The 20,947-nt window shown below is 47.1% G+C and overlaps 1 protein-coding gene and 1 pseudogene across 1 annotated transcript in view; both read left to right on the forward strand.

Moving 5' to 3' along the window:
* The window catches only part of ITGA5 (integrin subunit alpha 5), a 297,527-nt gene that overhangs the window by 79,727 nt on the left and 196,853 nt on the right, over positions 1 to 20,947 (forward strand). Inside the window, exon 2 of the mRNA XM_069653218.1 lies at positions 12,501 to 12,631. Within this exon, the coding sequence (XP_069509319.1) occupies positions 12,501 to 12,631 (131 nt within the window). The remainder of the gene's footprint in view (positions 1 to 12,500; positions 12,632 to 20,947) is intronic.
* On the forward strand, positions 5,482 to 8,548 carry LOC138582173 (alpha/beta hydrolase domain-containing protein 17C pseudogene; annotated as a pseudogene).

Consider the following 20,947-nt stretch of genomic DNA (forward strand, 5'->3'; position numbering starts at 1 on the left):
CTGTCACTGAGCGTAGGTCTTTTTTCGGTTGGTAGGTGTCATGAGGTGAGATTGTGTTTTGTTGTCGGGGTTGTGTGAAATGCATGCAGTTTGTGGTGCTGTAAGAGGTAGGGTTGTGATTAGTTTGAGATGGCGGATGCAGAGGAGTGAGTTTTTAGAACGGTTAGTGGGCGGCAATGCATTTGCTACTCCCCACCATTCAGATTAGCAGCAACCCATATCCCTCCCCCTGTTGTTCATTGTAGTGGGAAGCAATTACCACCCCCACAAATGTATCCTGGACAGACGCGTTCCTGTCCCCGGCACTCAATCCATGTGCAGCACGGTTTCTGCCCCCAAACCCATTCCTTTGTGTGACACACATTTTGCCAGCTTTGACAATTGGCTAGATGGAAACCTAGGCCACCTTATACACTTAGGCTAAGATTGCCGGTCTAACTGTGTCGGGCAACCAAAGCTTACATCTAGCCAATTGTCTGCAAACTTTGGCTTCCTTCAAAAATTGGCTAAATGTCAACTTTGGCTACTTTGCACATTTAGGTTAGATGCATATTTTGGCTATCTTGAAAAATTAGGCTATGCTCAAACTGGTTTGCTCAAAATTCAGAGCTAGACTGAGATCTTGGGTGTGGGTGGGTGTGGAATGGCATGTAATGGGTGTCCATTCCCACGGAGACTACCTAACCAAACAGCCACAGGCGGTGCCCCTCTACGGCATCATCTGTCCTGCTTTCACTCTCACTTCCCATTACCACAGTTTTCCCATGTTGGCAGCACTTTCAGCCAAAACTAAAATGGGATGGTGCATCAAAACTAATTCTCATCAAACCACAGTGAGCTTGAGGAGCAGTGAAGTCTAATCGTCGATGAACTGGTCTCTAGGTGCTGCAGAAGTGGTGTCTGCGAAGGCTGACATTCTGAAGCAATCCCTGCAGTCTTCTGACCCCATAGATGCTGGGTTATGATTACTAGCTTTGTGAGAGTTGGTCCCTCTGAAGTGGGATCCCCTTTGTACTGCATGCCTCTTTCAATCTCACATTGGGTGTGTATGTCAGTGGACTGTGATGCAATATCACTTGCTATGATGCACTGTCTCAGTGCACGGTGCTCCACATGTGCTAGCACATCTTATGACCGAGGGGACCCTACACCACCACAGCTCTCCTCCCTTTGAGATGAGGGGGCTGCACTGCTTCACACCCCCTGCAAGTTCTTGGCTGAGATGTAGCTTGCCCTTTGTGTTTGTTTGTTTGGTGACCAACCTTTTCTAGATGAGAGGGACTTGTTGGAGGCACCTTTTTAGTAATGTTTGGATGTACTCCGTCATGATGCCGATTGATCACCACATAAAGTCCAGGTTCCCCTCCTAGCCCCCAGCACCCAGATACTGTGTCCCACAAATGACTGCATGACGATATGGATGTGTGTAGATGATGCTGGAGCAGGTCTGGCATTTGCAAACCTGCCATAAAGGGCTTCCATGCGAGGCCTTGCCTCGTCTGTTGTAATCAAGGGATGTAGCGGACTACCCTGTAGTGTGCATGGGGGAAGGGAGGGCAGCTAAGCTGTTGAGGGCCTTCACTTTGGCCCAGGACCTATGCACCCCTGTGGCCGGATGGGTAAGAAAGCATGTCGTGCCACATTTTTCAGGTGTTTTGGGGAGGGCTGTCCTTGGTTTTTGCCTTCCACAGGTGGAAGCTACACACTTGTTCCAGCCAAACATCCCTCTAGGACCAGTGAAAATGGAAGGACCGTCCTGGCAGGCCAGCTGAGGTGCTTCAAGCTAAGAACCCCTCTGACGGGAGATTCCCATTTACGCGCTATGTCCCCAGAAGTCCTGGAGACCTAAACGTGCTGCCGACAATGTGACGCCCTACCAAGGAAGCTACAGAAGATGCTCAAGGACTCTGGGACCTCCTAAGTGACTTCGTTGGTGAAGCTTCTATTATCAGCAGGGCTAGAGAAGAACTCCTGTAAACTATTGCCTCCGAGTGCATGCCGCATAAGAGACGGGGACTGGGACAAGTGAGACCCTGGTCACTGACTGACTGAGCAGAGACCACCTGTACCTGCACTCTGCGCACCTTGCCATTCACTGTTCCAGGGGGAATGCCCCAGCAGGCAACTAAACTGTTTCAGCCAACCCTCCTTCCACCACAGTATCAAACTCCCTACGTATGATTCCAGCATGGCTTTAAGTGGGTAGGGTGGTTCTAGCATGGCTTTAGGTGGGCAGGGGCTTGCCGGGGGCAGATCCCCAGCAGCAATCTCCGAAAAAATGGTTCTAAGATGGGAGGCTGCGTATTTTTATTTATTATTATTTTTTTTTATTAGAAGCTCTCGCTCATGTGCGAGAGCTTCAGGTTTTAGGAAAAAAGGCCTTTTCTTCCATAATTGTGGCAGCACCTGCCAGGCTTCCCTTTTAACCGAGATATGCTCCCATTATGGAAGAAAAGGAGAGGTTGCTAGAAGCCGAGGTGTGTGTTTGAGGCTCTCGCTCATTCGCAAGCGCTTGTCTTTAGAGAAAAAAAAATGGCCTCTGCTTCAAACGTCCTTGCCTTTTCATCCGTAATGGTGGCACACCTTAATTACGTGCACCACCTAAAGAACCTGGGTTCCAGCGACCCAGGGCTGCCACCACTACTGTGGGCACAAAGATTCATGCACTGGTGGTCCGCAAAAATCTGTCCAAAGGTGCCTTCTGTACTGACCAACTTGGTTCTATGAAACCGTGGTCTGCCACCTTGCTCGAGTTCTAGGTCTCGCATGCCTCTCCAGGGAGGATGTGGGCACCAGAAATATAGTACCAAAAGCTAGCACATCGGCTGTAGGTTAGACCTGGAAGCTGCATGGCATGGCATGTACAGCATCCAGCCCGCGTGGTTTGGTGCCCTGGATGTACCACCGCGAGCTGCATAGTGCCTGCATATCACCCATGGCCTGGAGAACCCCAAACCCCATGCTAGTGCGCAGTATCTGCCCCCATACCAGTGCACAGGAAGCCTGGGGGTGAAGAGAGAATCAAAGGGAAAATCGAGAAGGGGCATTGGACATCTTTCAATGGTTTGCCCACCATCCTGTATGCAGACCCTCAAGCTGGTCTCCATGCCCCCTCGGGCAAGAGTCGAGTTGTGCCTATACCTACCTGCACCTTGTTGGTCTACCTTGCTCATTTTGAATGCATTTGGAATTTAGCCACATGGACAGAGCACACGATGACTGGTGAAGCTTTTCAGAATCCAACGTGTAGGGTGTATGTCTTGGAGGGAGAGGAGGGGGCGGGGGGGTTCAAGCAGGGTCTGACTGGGGCATACAATTCTCAGGCGCCAATGAAGAAGTGGCCCACAGTCCCAAATGGCAATTCATGCCTTTTCTGACAGTTTGAGTAGTACCCTAGGGCGTGTATTTTGATAAAATGCGATGCAAATGTTAAATATTTATTCAGTAACACTGGTCAGAACTCCTAGCTGCATGATGAAGTAACTTATCAAACTGTCCCACATTGGCCAAAAAAGTGACTCACTTTGACCCAAAAATCTGGGCCACACTAGCATTGCCCCCACCAAAAAGGGCCAGGCCGAGCCTGGTTTCAAGGTTTCGACCATTGAGCATTTTGCAGTTTCTCTGGGCTGGCTGCTGCCACCACACTGTGCAGCCAGCCCAGAGGATCTTGGACTCTAGGCATCTGTGCGTTGTTTGACGTTATCCGTCACACTTAACTTTGCTGGTAGAGACCCTTTCATGGCTCTCAATGACCCCTTTGTTCACGTTTTGCTTAAAGGTTCCTACCTCGCCCTTAGCTTTAATAATGAGACAAAAGCCTGGGAGCACTCCTGTACGGGTCCAGTACGAAGGCAGCGCGCACACCTGGGCTCTTTTTGAAAGGCTCCTCTGTGGGCTGTTGCAGCAGCTGAGGGGAGACTTTTACCCTGGAGTAACACCTGAGGAAAAGGCCAGCCTCCAGAGGCCCTACATTTGGATTTGTAGCAGTATCTTAAGGCAGTCTTTTGCCTGAACTATTGTGTCGCTGTGTTTCTGCAGAATTTTATTTAAATGACCACGGTTTTTTGCAATTATTTCCTCAACTTTGGGGACTTTCGTTTTTATAAAATAGGCGTGTGGTAAGGGAAATGGGTTGCGGAGGTCTCCCCCACCCGCATTTTTTTTACAAAAACAAAAAAACTTTCTCCACCCCGCCCCCATACACCAGGGTTCTGTACTGATCCAACACACATGGGCTTGTACTACCCTCTTACCCCCAAATCGTTTTGAACAGCTTCCCTTACTCCCATTATGGCTCTGTGCTGCCCCCTCAGCCCAACAATGCTATATTATTGCCCTCCCATGGCAGCACCCATGGCGCATGTGTCCCAATGATTCAGTACTGCAGCCCCCTCCAGTGAAGGAAGGATATAAATGTCTTAAGCCGTATTACAATTGTAATTCTTGGTTGGATGCACACAGGTCATCATACGACGCATATTGCATTAGGTCCATCTCACCAACTATCGTTGTTCGTCTGTAAATGCAGAGCTGGCAACAAAACTTCCAGTCCAGTGATTTTACCAAACGTTCACCAGCCTGCCTGTTGTATAGCCCCAATGTATTGTGACACGCTTTTAAGTTGTTTTCAACACCTGCTTGATTTAATCTCAGTACCCGTACCGAAATGAGCACTCGACAGCCGTTCGAGTAATACGGCTTAAGACATTTATATCCTTTGGCTACTGGATACAGATATTGGAGTACCGTTTTAGAATTTGAAGTAAAGAATTAGAATCAGAAGTGGAAAAGAATCATCCTGTGTTAAGCACAAGATACATGACTGCCCCTGAGGAATGTCCGGTCATTGAATACATCTAGGACAGAAACTTATATAAGTCAGGCTATGATGGGATTCATGCTAATGAACAACAATGTTTTTGTCATGTTTCTCTCCTGTGCAAATAATTGTGTATGGGTTCTTTTAGTGAAACATTTTTACGTGTTTTGTATATTGTATTGTAACATGTGCATATGCTTTTATGTTTTTTAGAATTGAGTCATGATATTGTTGCTTTGAATATATTAATGGTTAAACTTGATATGAAAGATCATTGTAGACATACACCTTAACATTTATTTTCAGAGGTTGGTGTGCCAAGGTACCCACTCTATTTCTGGTGGTATATGTGAAAATTGTGTTATTTAATGTATACCCTTTCCTTTTTTGAGATTTGAGAATATTATATCCCCACTGAGTAGGAGGGGTCATTACCTTATGTGTGGGGGTTTACCCTAGTGGAAGATTTTGCCTGCTCTGAGTCTGCCATCAAATTTCCTGTGATCGTGCTCTTCGGAAACCCGGTGTCTCTCCCCTCCCGGAAACCCGGTGTCTCTCCCCTCCCCCATATCCCCCCTCCTCGGCCGGACCCGTCCCCTGTTGCCCTCCATGCCTCCGAGGCCTTTTCTTCCCCAGCCTTTCCCAGGCCCCGTCCCTCCTCTCCCCGTTGGGGGCAGCAGCGCTCAGCTCTCTGGCTTTCAGCGCTGCTCTCTCGGTCTCCGCTCCTTGTTTGTTTCTGTTGTTGGATTCCCTTAGTGTCGCCGGTCGCGAGCCCCCCTGCCAAGCGGCCTCTCTGCGGGCCCCGCCACCACCCTAGGTGGCTTACCTCGACCCGGAACGCGTCCTCCGCTTCGGGTGCCCGCCCCAATCCTGTACCAAGGGCACACCGGCCTTCATGCCTGACCAGCGTCCATTCCCACACATGTAACCGCGACCCAGTGAGTCCCTCTACAGTGCTACCCCCAGTGACACCCCGCCACCCCAAACTGTGGGTCTCTGCTTTTGAAATCCAGGGTCTCCGTGTCCACGCAATCGGGGCATTGGGTATGCCTTCAGCCCTTGGCTCTACGCCTCTGTCTTCAGCCTCGTCTTTCCTGGTACGATTTGCTATTTATCGGCTCCAGTATCCTCACTTGGTGTCGACCATCACCCGTTCAGCTTTTGGTGCCGCTGCCAGCTGTCCACGGGGCTTCCCGTCTTCGAGTCTCAACGGTGTGCCCACCCCCTGGCTTCTTGTGTCAGTCCTTTAATCCCCCAGTGCCCTCCCCAGTTTTATCCTACCACTTGTCTTTAATGAGCGTTTCTACATCACGCATCCCTGACGTCAGATGGCAGTGCCCGATCTAGGTGTCCACAAACTTTGCCCACCCGTGAGGTCCATCACCCACACTCTGCCCTGTCCTGAGTGTCCACCCAAAGACGAACCTATATCTTTGTAGGGGAGTTGACAGTGTTCTGGATTTTTTTTGCCACTTCTACTCATTACTGTGGAGTGTCTACCACTGGAGGGAATGAGCGGCTTGTTCTTACTCTGCTGAGTGGTTTGTATCCCCACACCCTCGCCTGTTTAAAGGAGTCTGTCCACCATTTGGTCTTTGGTGTCTGGCCTCCTACCTCTCCATCAGGATGAGTGGCTTATCACTAAAAAAGCTGGCTTGGTAGTTCTGCAGTCCCCTCTCAGTATAGGTGCCCACACCCGTAATGCGGGGCTTCTCACTGGGTGAGATGTCCTAGCTCTTCTACTGCCTTCTATTGTGGCCCTAGGTGTTTCGTCACCTACCTTCTCCAGTATTTGCCCCCAAGCTGTTCTTTCGCCCTTAGGATGAGCGGCTTCTCATTGGGGGAGCTATGCTGGCTCTTCTGTTGCCCACCTTGCCCCCGCCGGATTGCAGCAAAGTTGGCCTTTGTACCACCAGAGCCCACTTACACTGCGAGAGGAAGGCCCAGATGAAGTGTGCTCACTAGAGTTGTCCCCCTGTGCAGACTGGCCATATTCAAGCCAGGAGCTGGCTGCTCTTGAGGTGAGCCGGGCTCGGACAATTCGTGGGAGTCGCCTAGGCCTCCTCCTGGTACGCTGTGCTCCAGGTGCCCGCTATACTCACATGGCAATGCTGTGGACCTGGGCCAAATGTGTGGCTTCTATATCGGCCTTGGATCACAAATTAACTGCAATGTCTTCAGCTATGACTACTCCGGGTATGGGGTGAGCAGCGGTCGGCCCTCTGAAGAGAACCTGTACGCCGACATGGAAGCAGCCTGGGGGGCGCTAAGGGAGAGGTACGGTGTTAGCCCTGAAAATATCATTCTCTATGGTCGGAGCATTGGAACGGTGCCCACAGTGGACCTTGCCTCTCGACACGAGTGTGCAGCTGTCATCCTTCACTCTCCACTTATGTCCGGCTTACGGGTTGCCTTTCCCGACACTAGGAAAACCTACTACTTCGACGCCTTCCCCAGTATTGACAAGATCTCAAAAGTGACGTCTCCTGTACTGGTGATCCACGGGACGGAGGCGAGGTCATTGATTTCTCACATGGCCTGGCCATGTACGAGCGTTGCCCCAGAGCTGTCGAGCCCCTGTGGGTCGAGGGGGCCGGCCACAACGACATAGTTGTATGCCCAGTATCTGGACCGACTAAAGCAGTTCATATCCCACGAGTTGCCCAACTCCTGAGTGCACCTTGAGTGTTCACCTCTGTTCCTGTGCGTGGGCTTGGTCTGCTGAATCAGCCATGATGAGAAAGAGCTTTGCGCTCTGAAGAAATTCTGCGTCTACAAGTGGCAGTGTGGAGGGAGTGAAGTTCTTGATTTTAATCAGCTGCCTGATGAAATCTATCTTTGAGGTGTTTCAGCTGTCCCGCAGCGTGCATCCTCTGGGACCAACTGCTGTATCTTGGATGAATGAAGCCTTGTTACCCACCCCCTGGTGGGGTGGCGGAGATCCTGCTGGACCCAGACACTGTGTCCCAAAGCTGGGTATGTGCAGAGGTCCATTTCCACTCTGTGGTGGATTTGATGGTTGAATAATTGAGCATGCTAAGAGTGAGCAAGCATCTAGTGTGCTCTAATGGCACTCGCCAACTTCTGTCCTCTGCCTTCCTCTGGGCTGGTTCACCTCAGGGGAAGGCAGAGTTTTCCTTTCATAGAACCTGTAACTGTGGTGGTGCGACCGGAACATGGTCTTGGCGACTTTGTTTCATGGCTGTTGATTGTTTTTGCTGCTTTTTTTCCAACTGAAAGGGTTTTCTCCTCTTCCTTAATAGGTGGACAGTGAGTTGTGATTAGAGTAAGTTTGCAAAGCGCCTCATGCGTAAACAAACGATAAATGTGTACACTTAAAAACCAAACAAAACGTGATTTTTGTGGCATTTTGAGGTCTTCAATAATTATTGTAAAGCTCATTCCTACAGGGTCTCTTTCACAGGGTCTGCCTCCAATTTCGATTTGCAGGGAGTAACTAGTTTTTGTGGCTGGTTACGGCAATTTATTAAAACGTTTTTTTTAAAGCCTTTTTATTTAAATCCGTTTTTTATCAGACCTTTTTTATACCTTTTCCAAGATATTTTTACCTTTTTAATGTACCTGAACTAATGTCTTATTAAAGTATCCCTTTTCCGTTTGTGGCTGCTGGACTCTGATGCAAACATTTCCTGATTGCAACACAACTGGCCGAGGTCGGGTGACCACCTCTAGAAACGTCGACTGTGCTGCATTGTTCTAATGATTTCTTGAGATGACAATGTGTCTCTTGTACTTTGAGAGAAGTGCTTTGACTGTGATGAATAAAGATTGCATGGGATCCCAAAAAATAAAAAAAAATTAAAAAAAACGAATTTCCTGTGCTTGGTTGTACACAAATCCTTCTATCGGAGATGTCTGGAGCTTGAGGCCTTCCGTTACTTAACTATAAGGCACGAGTAAAGAAGACCTGTTATGTGGATTTAATTCTGCATACAGTCTTTTAGTAAAGCATTGTATTTAATTGTTTGTCAACCTGTGTGTGTTAAATACTTTTGGAGACTTCGGGTTGGTAAATCCGAACTAATTCCTCTCACAGCAAGATGAGTATCGGCATCTACGGTGTGTACCCCATGGCGGATTGCAGATTAGCTGGGGATGCCGGGGGTGGGAATCCTGCCACCACTCCCCTGTGAGCAGAGAACCTTTGGACGGATTTAAAAGAAACCTTTCCCTTTTCAAGGGGTTAAGACATTGGGCATGTGGAGCCTCAGTGAATGGCCCTTTGTCGTCATTCAGATTTGACAAGTGCAGGCTTTTAAAGGCAGTTGTGTCCCAAAGGTTTACTTAGTCATATTAAATTGACTTGCTAGAAACTAATAGACTGCAGAAGTGTGGCAAAACCATTTTCATGTTTAGCATACTTTTCTGGGTTATCTAGCGGCTCTGACCCATACAAGATCTGCCTTTGTATTGCATTGCTTCTATGGGTGTAGTTACCCCTATGACTTTAAATGAGAACACTGTTCTGCTTACCTTTCTCTTAACCGAATAGTCAGGGAGAGTCTTTTGGACGGTTTTAACGATGTGCCAATTTCGGCTCATTTTCTGTGATTGATGTTTTAATGAAACGAAAACCATGCTTTTAGATAGACAATGCTGGTACTGTAGAAACCTAATTTATGTTCGTGCATAATGGGTGCCTGTTAATTTCTCAACAGTAGCTTTTTTTTCCGGTTTTATGGCAGTTTTTATTTGCCTTGTGGAAAATGTGCTGTTCATGTTTTATAAGCTATGTTTCCATGGACTAATAAGTGGTCTATTTTATTGAGAATAGTACAGGGCAATAACCAGAAGACCTCATTAACAGAAATGTATACGTGCAATTGACTATACAATAGGATGGAGAAAATCTAAATTGATGTCGAGTATATAGCTGCGAAGTGAGTTAACAATACATTTTTGAGTCGAAGGTAAGGTAGACAAGGACAAAACAAAAAAGGAGTGGGGGAGGGATGAAAGGTTATGATAAAGATATAGTACTATGAGATGGATACATAGTTAAGGAAGATGCTCCACTTTAATTCATGTTTGCAAAGTAGACGCAGAGATGAGGCAATGTTTATTTCCAACCTATGAAGATTACATAGAGTTCCACCAAATGTTATGATTAATACGATCAAGCCTTTTCCAATTAGCTGTAATAGTTTGAATGGAATTGAGCATATAAAATATCAAACAGATGACAGGTAGTGGCAGGGGTGTTTCTAGGTCTGGAAAATATCAGGGGCTAAGCTAATGTCAAAAGTGGTGGGGCTAGGGGCTAGCTAGCCTTTTTGTTGTAGTCCCTGAGCTTCTATCCGGGGCTACAACCATAAGACCCGGGGCTATAGCCCCCTCAGCCCCCCCCTGCCCCTAGCAATGCCTATGAGTATTGGTTGGTAATGTGTCCAAGAGAATGTCTTCCAAGAAAGAGAAATTTGAAGTTGAATTCACATTGTAATTGGAGGTTTTACAGTATTCCAAATGCATTTCCAGAATGTGTTTACAATCAAACTTCAAAGGAACAAATACTCATAGCGACCTGGGCCAAGTGGATTTATACCACCAATGCTTAATGGAAAATATCAGTGTGCCCTTGCTGATGACACGTGTTTCGGCATTTGCCTTTTTCAAATCTGGGCATATTACATTGTGGAAATTCACAAAAAGGTAACTAATTGTGGATACAGTGTGTCAAACATAAATGGTGTGTATACATACAGCAATATTTAGTGAATTGTAAGAAGCATAGATGTGCATCAATAGCACATGTTTACCCATAACATATTGCTCATAACATAAATACAAATGTGTGACAGAAATTTGGGGTTGGTGTAGGGGAGGATTGTTAGGAAGTTGGAGAAGACAGAATAAGGAATACCTGTACGAGTTACTCATCAAAGCTTCTGAATACTGTCTTGATCATACCTTCACTCATTTAAATTTTCTCTAGCATGTGTGAAGCTCATATTGGTTGTTTGGTAACAATAATAGTAAGACACTCAATAAGCTAGTTCTTAATGTGTTACTGAGTATCTGAGACCAATTAACGCTACTTGTGGTATGCATATGAAGAAAGGGAAGAAGAGGGAAAGTAGGGGGGAGGGTAGGGATAAAGGGGGAGATAATGGGAAAAGGAGGGGAGTTCGGGTGGGGGTGTAGAAGGAAAGATTTCAAGGAGGCACGGAAACAGGGGTAAGAGGAAGTGACCACTCTTACCTCTTCTGCTATCCCTTGGTTAAGGTATCAATTTCATGGGTTCGATCCCTGTGGAGATCGGTGCATTGTCAGGCAAATGTAACCCTGTTTTTACCTTAATAGACATTAGATACGCGACAGGAATGAGAATCTACATAATTGCTTAAATGTTGAATACACACGGGAAAAGAAGCAACTAGAAAGGTGTCGCCACGCAGACCAGCCTTTCAGATAAGAGCCATACGTTTTTTAAATACAATTGCACTTCTGTTTGAAAACTTCTGCATCAAGGCAACTCCACCACTTATTTTGTATGACCTTCCATTTGAATGGTTTAGATGGAGTAATATCTTGTGATGAAAGTAATATAAGGTTTGAGTTAAACGGGTTCAAAATCGCAGGCTCAGCAATATCATTGGTTAAACCACAATCTTGCTGCTAGTGAGCCCCATTCTTGCTTGGGAACATGTTCAGTCAACACATTAGCATAAAACAGTGAAGCAGTAAATAGAAGATTGTGCAAATGTTGAATCTGTCCTGCAGAGGGGCATTCACATTAGATGTTAGAGCTTCAAAGTGTTAATCAATGCATCAATTAGAATGGTGTACTGGTGCCAATAAGATAAGGTGATAGCACATTCTTCTTAAAGATCTTTAAAGGGAAGTGGCACCCCTTGGTTTAATATTTGGTGAACATACTTAATTCCTTTATGATGCCATGCTCTCCAAAAGACAGAACTTCCCCCTTACACTTATCAAGCTGTTAAACCACCAAACTTGTGACATATATTGAGATAATGGTGCTGGAAATAGATGCATTCTGATATGGTTAGCAGAAACGGCAACACTAGTAAATCTAATCTCTTTTTACCTTTGGGCATATACCAATCTGCGAGCATTAGAGGGGATACCAAATCGCTCTATAGACTCAATTATATTTCCCCTACATGGTTAACGGGTGCAAACCACTAATGCTGAATGATGATTCTTAAAATTAGGAATCCTTACATCTACATTCTGAGTGCGCTTTTTAAGTTTACTCTTAGAGGTTACAAATGGGGCTGCGGGGGTTAATCTGGCGTTGCTGGTGTAGTATTATAAATCGGGAGATTGAGGGGGCGAGGCAATAACAGGTTAGCTTTCCAATGGGTGGAGAGATCTCAGAACTGGCCCTGCTCGAGTTGGATCAATTCTCTTTTCCACCTGGGGTGCTGTTGGGTCAAACCATGGCCCCCTTACGAATACCCCACAACACTGCGCCCAACTTACTTTTTGAGGGGGGAATAAATTAGCAGTGGGATCTTTGAACATTGCTCTCTCCAAAGCAGATTTGTCAGTTTGATGGTCCAATGAGAGCAGAGTGGGATATTGCTGTAAAACCGGAGGAGCAGGCTTAATCCAATGGATTTTGGTGCATGCTGTAATGTTGCCATTTAAATGGCAGTGCCACATCTCATGCTCTTATTTCTTCTCCCCACAGTGTGAGCGTCCTGATTGGTGCACCGAAATCTAATACAAGCCAGCCAAACGTGGTGGAGGGTGGTGCCGTATACTACTGCCCCTGGAGTCGTAGCGACGACAGCTGCACACCCATTGTTTTTGATGGCACGGGTAAGTGAACATATCACTGGGTAAGAGAAAAGGCTAGTGTTCCCAATGGGCCATTGTTTTGGGCAGGCGCTTAAGATGCCTTGTGCAGCGCAAGACACTCATCTGCTTGCATTGATCACAATGTATTGATCGTGGGCTGGGCATATACTCTACTGCTTCAAATGCATATGACCTCCCGTGTAGGCATTATCCCTCGACCTCAATTGACCTCTGGGTTCTGTAAGAATATCCATTGAATGCGTAGAGTGATCAGTTCTTCGGTGCCTTCATGTTGGGGTGGTCAGGAAAGATTCCAATGGTAAAGGGGGTTCATGTTATGCACAGCATATTTGTGACTGGGGCAGCGGCGAACTGGGCACGATGTTGTAATTTCATATGTATACAGTGTAGTTAATTATGAATGGGATGTTACTTGGTGTTAGTTTTTTGTTTAAAGCTGATACAAGTTAGATTGCAGGCATGTCAAAAGATAAAATGCTAAAAACACAAAATTAAATCGAAGTACGATTAAGACATAATGTGCTATGGCGTGCCCAGAAGCAGGCAATGACTTTTCATAATGTGCATATGAGAAAGGGGGGGGGGGCGTGTCCTGAAGAGCCCACTGTAAGGGAGACCTATTTATTAAACCTGCATATACACTGATATACATAAACAGGGCATTTATAAGTCTACATATAGTGAGCATTTTCAAATAAATTGATTAAAACACAGCAGTTATGGTTTGACTTTGAAACTCTGCAGAACTTTTCTCATAGGCCCGCGGATGGGTAAATAAGTTACTACGACCTTAGCAATGGTCTGCTCAGCGAAAGGAGCTGGCTGTGGTTTTCGTGGCCTGGTAGTATTGCAGAATCTCTTAAATGCATGGGAGCTTCACATATGGTCTCAGCTATTTGTGTTTGACCAGCAATAAAAGTGGGATGAAGCGATGCGCAAGGCTAAAGTAATCGGAACCCAGGACTTTCAATTGTAGTGTCAGATTCTGTGCATGATGAAATGGCAGTCATTTAGATTAGAATGTTCTGGGGCACCAGTAAAGTTGGGATGGATGAAATTGTTATCACTAGTTTAATGGAAAGCTGTTTATTCTGATTTTTTTTTGTATGCAAACCATTTGCAAATTCCATTTTTAAGATGAAGACCTCTCAGACCAGATTGAACTTGTTTGCAGGGGTGTGTTTAATTGTATGCTGTCGTGATCTACCACAGACAAATCCTAAAAGGTGTGTTTAACACATGAGCTGAGGATGGTAGTTAAGAGAGGCTACAATGAGAATGTAGGAATTGGAGAAAGATGGGATTTCTATGAAGAGGTTTTGCCCAATCACATGGGGGGGGGGGTGGATTGTAATACAATTTATAGAAGTGTTTTAACAGTTGCAAAATTGTATATAATATGTCTTATGTGGTTCACTGAGACTTTGATTAGTTTGGCTCAATAGTCCTCTAGATGCTCCCCACATGATTGTACAATAAACTTGCTTTAAGTACAAAGTGCACTTGTTCCTTAAGTGGGGACCCACTTTGGGTTAAGGTGATTAGGGGCCCGCCCCTACAATATGAAGAAATTGGTGCTGTGGGGGCAGAGATGGCCTGCTTACTGTAGATGAGGCTTGCACGTGGATTAGAAAGTGGTAACCTGGGGGAGAAAAAAAACATAGATCCTGAAAGTGCTTGTGGATGGTCTTGCAAACGACTAATCCATTGGTGTTTGGTTTGAGGATGGGGCTGGACACACGGTGAACAGTCTACAAGGATAAAGACGAGATCACTTGGAACTTGGCGTGGGGAGTGATATTAAGAAAAGTATCCAATGTTTAAGGTTCTGGAGAAGCATGCTGAGTGGGATTTGCAGTGTACCACAAAAGATGTATTGGTGTCTGAAAAGAACACTGTGTGGGGCACTAGTAAGTAAGGTGGTAGTGTGCAGTAGGAAGTATGGGCAGATGGTACGGTGTTCTTTCATTGACGGGCATTTCAAAGCCTGCAGTTTAAATGTGTTTGACAGGTCATCAAATTTTTTGGGGGGGGTGGTGGGAAAGGGCAGATAAGTGGTTGGTATAGGTAAAATAGGTGTAGGAGGAATTGGGGGAGCGACCCCCCCCCAACCCCCCAAACAAATTCGATGAACTGTCAAACACATTTAAATTGTAGGCTTTGAAATGACATAGAACCTGGCAGGTGTGGCGAGTTTGAGAGCGCACGCAGGGGGGCGGGGCTGGAGAGGAAGTCAGTGTCGTTTGGAGTGCAAGGCATGTTATTGACTTTGTTCTATGGAGAATCCTATCTGACCATGCTATAATTGGGTAACGCAGGGGGCGCAGCTGGATGAGATTGCCTTTGTTTAATAGTGCACAAGCGTTGGGATGTATTCTGCTGAATTGATGCCCCTGGCCGATATTTAAATTATATTTCTCTTAATCTCTGTGTCTCATCAGCTTCTGATTTATCCCTCCACCCGCTTAACAGCCTCGTTCTCCCCATTTCATCCTTTCCCCCTTTCCATCATCCTCCTTGCCCCTACTTCCGCCTGCTCTTAACCTCACATGACCGCTTCACCCAGATTGCCTCAAGCTGAGCTCACTTTTCACCTCCTGCCTTTACACTCCAGCTTTTCTCTATTCGTCACTCTTTCATGCCGTCTCTACTCTCCTTTTAACTGGTCCCCTTTTTCTCTTCTGGTTTCTTTTGCCTCTTCCTTTGTTTCTCCCCCCACCTATCTGGTGCAGGAGAGTTAAGAGCAAGATGGGAAGAAAGGGTATAAATATGTAGCTGGAGCATTCTTTTCCCCTGCTACCCCTCTGTAAATTCACATTCATGTTATTGCAACTCCTTTCCCACCCCGTTGCCAGTCTCCCAATTCCCATTTTTGTTTTCCGTCATTCCCTCTGCTTCCCTGCGCCATACTCTTCCCTCCTCTGTCTCCCTCGCTCTCTCGCTCTTTCTCTCTCCCCTCCCCCTCCCCCTCTCGGCACCTCCCTGGCGTCCTTCTGCCCTGAAATGCTCTGGGATCTCTCCCAAGACATGGAAACTGATCTCATTGTATTGAAAATTGACCCAGCCTTCCTGCCCCCTTAATTTAAGGCATCTAATTACAAGCCGAGAAATGAAAAGTATTCAGAAGTTATTGCCGGCAAAAATTCCTTTAGCTTGAGTGCCTTTAACAAGTTTCTGGTGAGCCCACTTGATATGTGCCAAATGTCTGTTTTCCTTGCGCTCCCCGTTTCCAGTTTTCACGGGGGCGAGGGCGGGAGAAAAGGATGGACTGTACAGGGGAAATTGCATCATGGTCTCGGGGCGAGAGGTTGTGCTTTGTCATGCAGTGATTACATCTCCTCGTGCTTATATTCTTTTTTTCCAACTTTGAAGTTATCTGTATGCCCAGTTTATTATACTAAGGATTTTTATGAAGTGCAAATAAAATATGAATACAGAGTGATGTACAGTAAACATACAAATTATTCAAATCTATACAAAACAGTACATGGTCAAAAGAATGAATGTCAAGACATAACAAAGTATTAACAAGCAATGTTGCATAAAAAAGCCTTCAGAGCTTTTGTAGGCTATGCTTTACGACCCTAACGCAAGCCAGGGAGTACCCATTCCTGGCCTAGCTAGGGCACAGTGCCCATGGACACCCCCACCTCCAGGCCCACTGCCAAATAAAATTTGTGTTAACAGGAAATGGGCTACACCCTGAATTCTTAGATGGGCAAGGAACACGGACACAATAATTGAATTCTATAGGGATCCTAACAGGGTCCCCTGTTTACCAATTTAAGGGAAATCTGCTAGACCAGTTCACCCTTCCTTGGCGGGTTCTCATGGACCACTAGGAAGGGGAGGGGTGTTGCATCAGACACTCCTTAACTTCAGGTACCTCCCACAGGGAGTGTGAGGCCCGAGGATGGCCTCTGTGGGTGGTCGCGTCCCACTAGGTGGCCTCAGGCAGGCTGTCGCACTATCCGGCTACCTCACACCAGGGTGCCTCCCCTCTGCCTCCCCTTTTACAATAAAGATACCCGCCTACACCTACACATTCCCGTAAAAAAAAAAACGATTTCCCTTAAGTAACATTTATACTACTTCTAGTTAATATAAGTTATTACACAGTCATCCTATGTATAAACACATGGGTTACACTATCAGTCACCCCCTTCAGAGTACCTTTTGTCTGGCGGCTCTGGCACGATGAATGGCTGACTTGTTCTCTTTGGAACCAGATGAGGGAGTGTGGCATGGGGCTGAAGGCGGGTTAATGATTCTAGTTAAACATGAGGTGCTTGGGATTAACAGGGTAAGGGGATTGAGTGTGTTGTGCAGGAGGTGGCAAGTTTATAGGATAAAGGGGAGTTTAGGGTGGCTAGAGGAAGACCAAACTGGGAGGGAATAAGTTGCGACATGGAAAGTGGGTAAAGGCTTCTTGAAGCTAGGACAGCGTTCAATGAATAACTTAATGTGCAGCGAGGGGGCGGAAGGTAGGTAGTCACGTGTAGCGTTGGTAAATGCAGGATGCATGGCGGGGTGGTGGGGTGGGTAGTAGGAGGTCTGAATGAGAGAAGCTGGTGAGGAGGAATGCAATGGTGTGCATGAAAGCAGATGTGTAATGCAAGGCACCTATTAAAGGGTACATGTGAAAATGGCGGTGTGTGCAGGCAGATGTAGGTGGCGGCAAAGGACAGTATGCAGATTTTATTTTTTACTTTGTGAAAGCAGGTGGTCGATAAGACTTCAAAATGCGATGATCACTTATCGTCCAGGTTCAATGGCAGTTTGGGACGAGCCATTTGCAAAATCATTTTATTTCTGGCCATGTATGGGGAAGCTCGAGACAACTGGGAGGCCCCCTTGCCTCTGTGCAGGAATACAAGCAGCCTGAGACCTGTTTCGCCTTTTGAGACAGAGGCCTAAACTCCAATGTACAGATTCCCTAATTATTGCCCTGCTGCCACCCAATGGCAAACCACTTGTGCTCTGCTACCAGGGTGTGCGTTGCGCAGTTTACAGTGCGGTTTCTCAGAAAGTGTAGACCTAGGAAGGTGACAACGCCATGTTACCTCCCCGCCCCACCCGCAGGAGAGCACCATGCCTGGCTGGATATGTACTTATCTGGTTGAAGGTTGGTGTTGGTGATACTTTTTGGGTGCAGACATGGTTGTAACTAGTGGTTACTTCTACTGGGTATGTCTTGCCCTTGAAGCAGGACCCTAATTTCTATGAACGACGTGAAAATCTTAATATACGGCTAGTGTTTGTAGCCTGCCCCAGAGCAGCCCCAAGGAGTGCTGGTCACTGTTTGCAGGGCCGGCCTTGGGGGCAGCAGTGCCCTGGGCGAATTGGCACTCCCCTGTAAAACAGAAGTGGGTGCAAGGCCAGGATGGTTTATTTTTTTTACCAGGAGGTAATGATGTGAATAGGGTGCATGAGCAACCTAGTGTTAAATGAGCTCTGCCGCTGCATTTAACAACAAAGGGGCGCCTGCCGCGCCTTCTGCCATTACGCCTGCTCGGGGGGGGGGGGGGGGGGGGGGGGCGAGCACTTGAAAGACTTCCCCGAGCTGGCGTGGTGGGGGCTAATGGCGCCCTTTGGTTACTAAATGCCGGCAGTGGGACGCATTTAATAACAATAGGGTGCTGACGACAGCACCCTATTGTTAAATGCACCGATGGCGGCGGACGCATTTAATAGCAAAAGGCTGCCTGCCGCACCTTCTCCCACTACGCCAGTTCAGGGGGGGGCCTTGAAAGACTACCCGAATTGATTTGGCCGGGGCTAATGGCGCCCTGGGGGAGGCGTGGCGCCTCAGGCGGTCGCCCGGCCCGCCCTCCCCTAAGGCCGGCTCCGACTGTTTGGATTAGCTTGTGGAAATCTGCACACGTTTTCAAGAAGCCTCTTGGGTCCTGGAGAATTCGTCATTTCTTTAAAACATGATTGCTGTCCGTTAAGGGAGGCACTTCTAGGGGGTCTTGTCTGGTTCGGGGGAGGGGGGGGGGGAGAGTTGTCTTCTCTCGGAGGCGGGTGGGCTTTAGGCTGCACGAGACTATATTGCTCCCTGCGTTAAGAAGTGAATACCAGACATTGGGCAAATAACTACAGAAACCCTCGCGCATTCCATAGGAGGGGACCGGAAACGAGGACACATGCGAACAATAAAAGGAAAAGGGCCGCTTCCGCCTCACGGGGAAGCTCGGGTCTTGTAAGCGGTTTCCTCCGAGTCGGTCTTTTCCTGTGAGCCGCGACCGCACCTGGGATTTTATTGGGTGCTATGTTAACACTGGGGAGGCAGAGTGTGGGGGGGAGGGCGGCGATGCAGGAGCATTCCGCAGCTCAGTGGGTCATTGTCCTCCTCGGGCCGTGATTGCTTCACAGCCCTAGTGTTCCGTGAAATCGTCTTCACTTCTGGTGTGTGTGTGTGTCACAGACGTCATTGCATGTGTTTGTGTTCGACATAGCATCCGGCTGAGGCACCACAGAATCTGCTTGACAGCTATGGCTGTATAATAGGAATTAATGCAATGCACAATAGAAACGTTTGTTGGTTCTGGTAGTTTTGCTGGCTCATCATTGCTAAGGCGTGGGAGAGCGATGACTACCCGAGATTTACTCTGTGGTGAGGAGGTGGGGATGTGGGGGGGCAAATAATTATGAAGATTCATGGGGTAAACGTGTAAGACGTGAATTCGATTTGGAGCCGAGTGGCTGTACCTCTCTGGGCATTTACAGGGCAGACGAATGTCTGGATTGGAAGTGTTTTGACCGCATATGTTGCGCTGCATTTTAAACATAGCTATACTGTGTCTTCAATATTGTACTTGTGTCAAAGTCAATTCTTTGCCATGACGAGTGAGCTCTCTGTAACAGCGCCATGATGCCCTAGGGCAGTTGCGTGCTTTAAAAATGCAAATAAATAAATGGATGGCCTCTTGGTGCTGATGGCTGGCTCAACGGGCAGGGCGTGCCTGCTAGTGTCTTCCTTTGCCTGCCCTCTTGGCCAATGTCCACTGCGGCTGGTGTGGTTTTTAGTGTAGGGGTGTAAAACCTTTCCTCTGAATTTGTGTACCTGCCCCCCTAGGCTTTGGCTTAGGCACGCTCCTCCCACCTGGGCTTCGTCTCTTGTGCGCGTGCCCACTGAGCTTGGTCTCTTGCAGCAATGGCGGTTGGTATAGTATTTAGTGTAGGGGCGTGTTCCTCTGAATTGGTCTTAGAGTAAGGGTTTTCTCTCGGGCCTGTTTGAGTTTTACTCTGGCTTGTCTGCCCCTGGTCTTGTTTTCTTGATCTGTGTGCCTGCCCTCTATGCTTGGCCTATTGCACCTGTGCACCCGGCCCCTGTGCTTGGTCTCTTGTGCCCGCAGGCCTGCTCTATGGTCTTGGTTTCATGCTCCCCTGCTCCTTTTCCCCAGTGCTTGGTCGCTTGAGCACCTGTGCCTCCCCCATAGACTTCGACTCTAACACACTAGTAAGCAGCCTAGGTGCCTCATCTTAGAATGTTCTGGAACTCTATGACCGAGTCTGACTTTGATTGGTAGATGTTCCATGCACAGAACCTGCTTCAGGCCAGGATTTCTGGCGGGGGGGCGGGTGCATAGTTTAGAGCCTGGCCCTTGTTCAGTGCTTACTGGTGGTAGATCTTGCTTTGTGTCCTTTGTTGCTCTACCTGATCTTGTTGGGTGCTGGTATACTTGTGCGCGCACACTTGGAAGCACTTCTGATGGATTTGATTGCCAATACATTTCACACGGCCTGGCTCAAGTGTATCGTAGAGGCCAACTTTTTACAGTGGAATCGAGGCTCATTTGTGCATTGTCCCCTACACAAATGTGTAAAATTTGCATAGGTCCAGCCACCTCACTAAAGGGACTAAATGCCCTGGGAACCCGCCACGTTGGCTACAATTTCATTGGGATTAGAAACGAGAACAGTTCACTTTTTGTAATCGTGTTTAGTAGTGTATAGAAGTCCTTAGTTGTCTGGGATTTGTAATTGGCTTGACAGGCAAGCACTTAATAGCATTTGAATCCCCTAGTGATGCCACAGTGCTCTGTGTACTGCATTGTACTTTTGAGTTACCCTTTAATTAAGCAAAATGCCCTGAGCCGTGGGGGCATTACAGAGTCAGGTAATGCCCCGGAGCCCATAGTTATATACCCATCGGTAATGCCCCTGCGGCAAGGGTCATATTGCTATTAGTACCGTGGCCCGCAAGACCGGGGTACTAATGGTATTCTTTTTTTGTTCTGAAAAGAAAGAAGAAAAAATAATGTGAAAGGAAATGGTCACCAGCAAAGGGAAAATGAGTCCGTTTTCCCTTTC

Source organism: Ambystoma mexicanum, chromosome 3q (genome assembly GCF_040938575.1).
Source record: "Ambystoma mexicanum isolate Mex_15411 chromosome 3q, UKY_AmexF1_1, whole genome shotgun sequence".
In the NCBI taxonomy this organism is placed as follows: Eukaryota; Metazoa; Chordata; class Amphibia; order Caudata; family Ambystomatidae; genus Ambystoma; species Ambystoma mexicanum.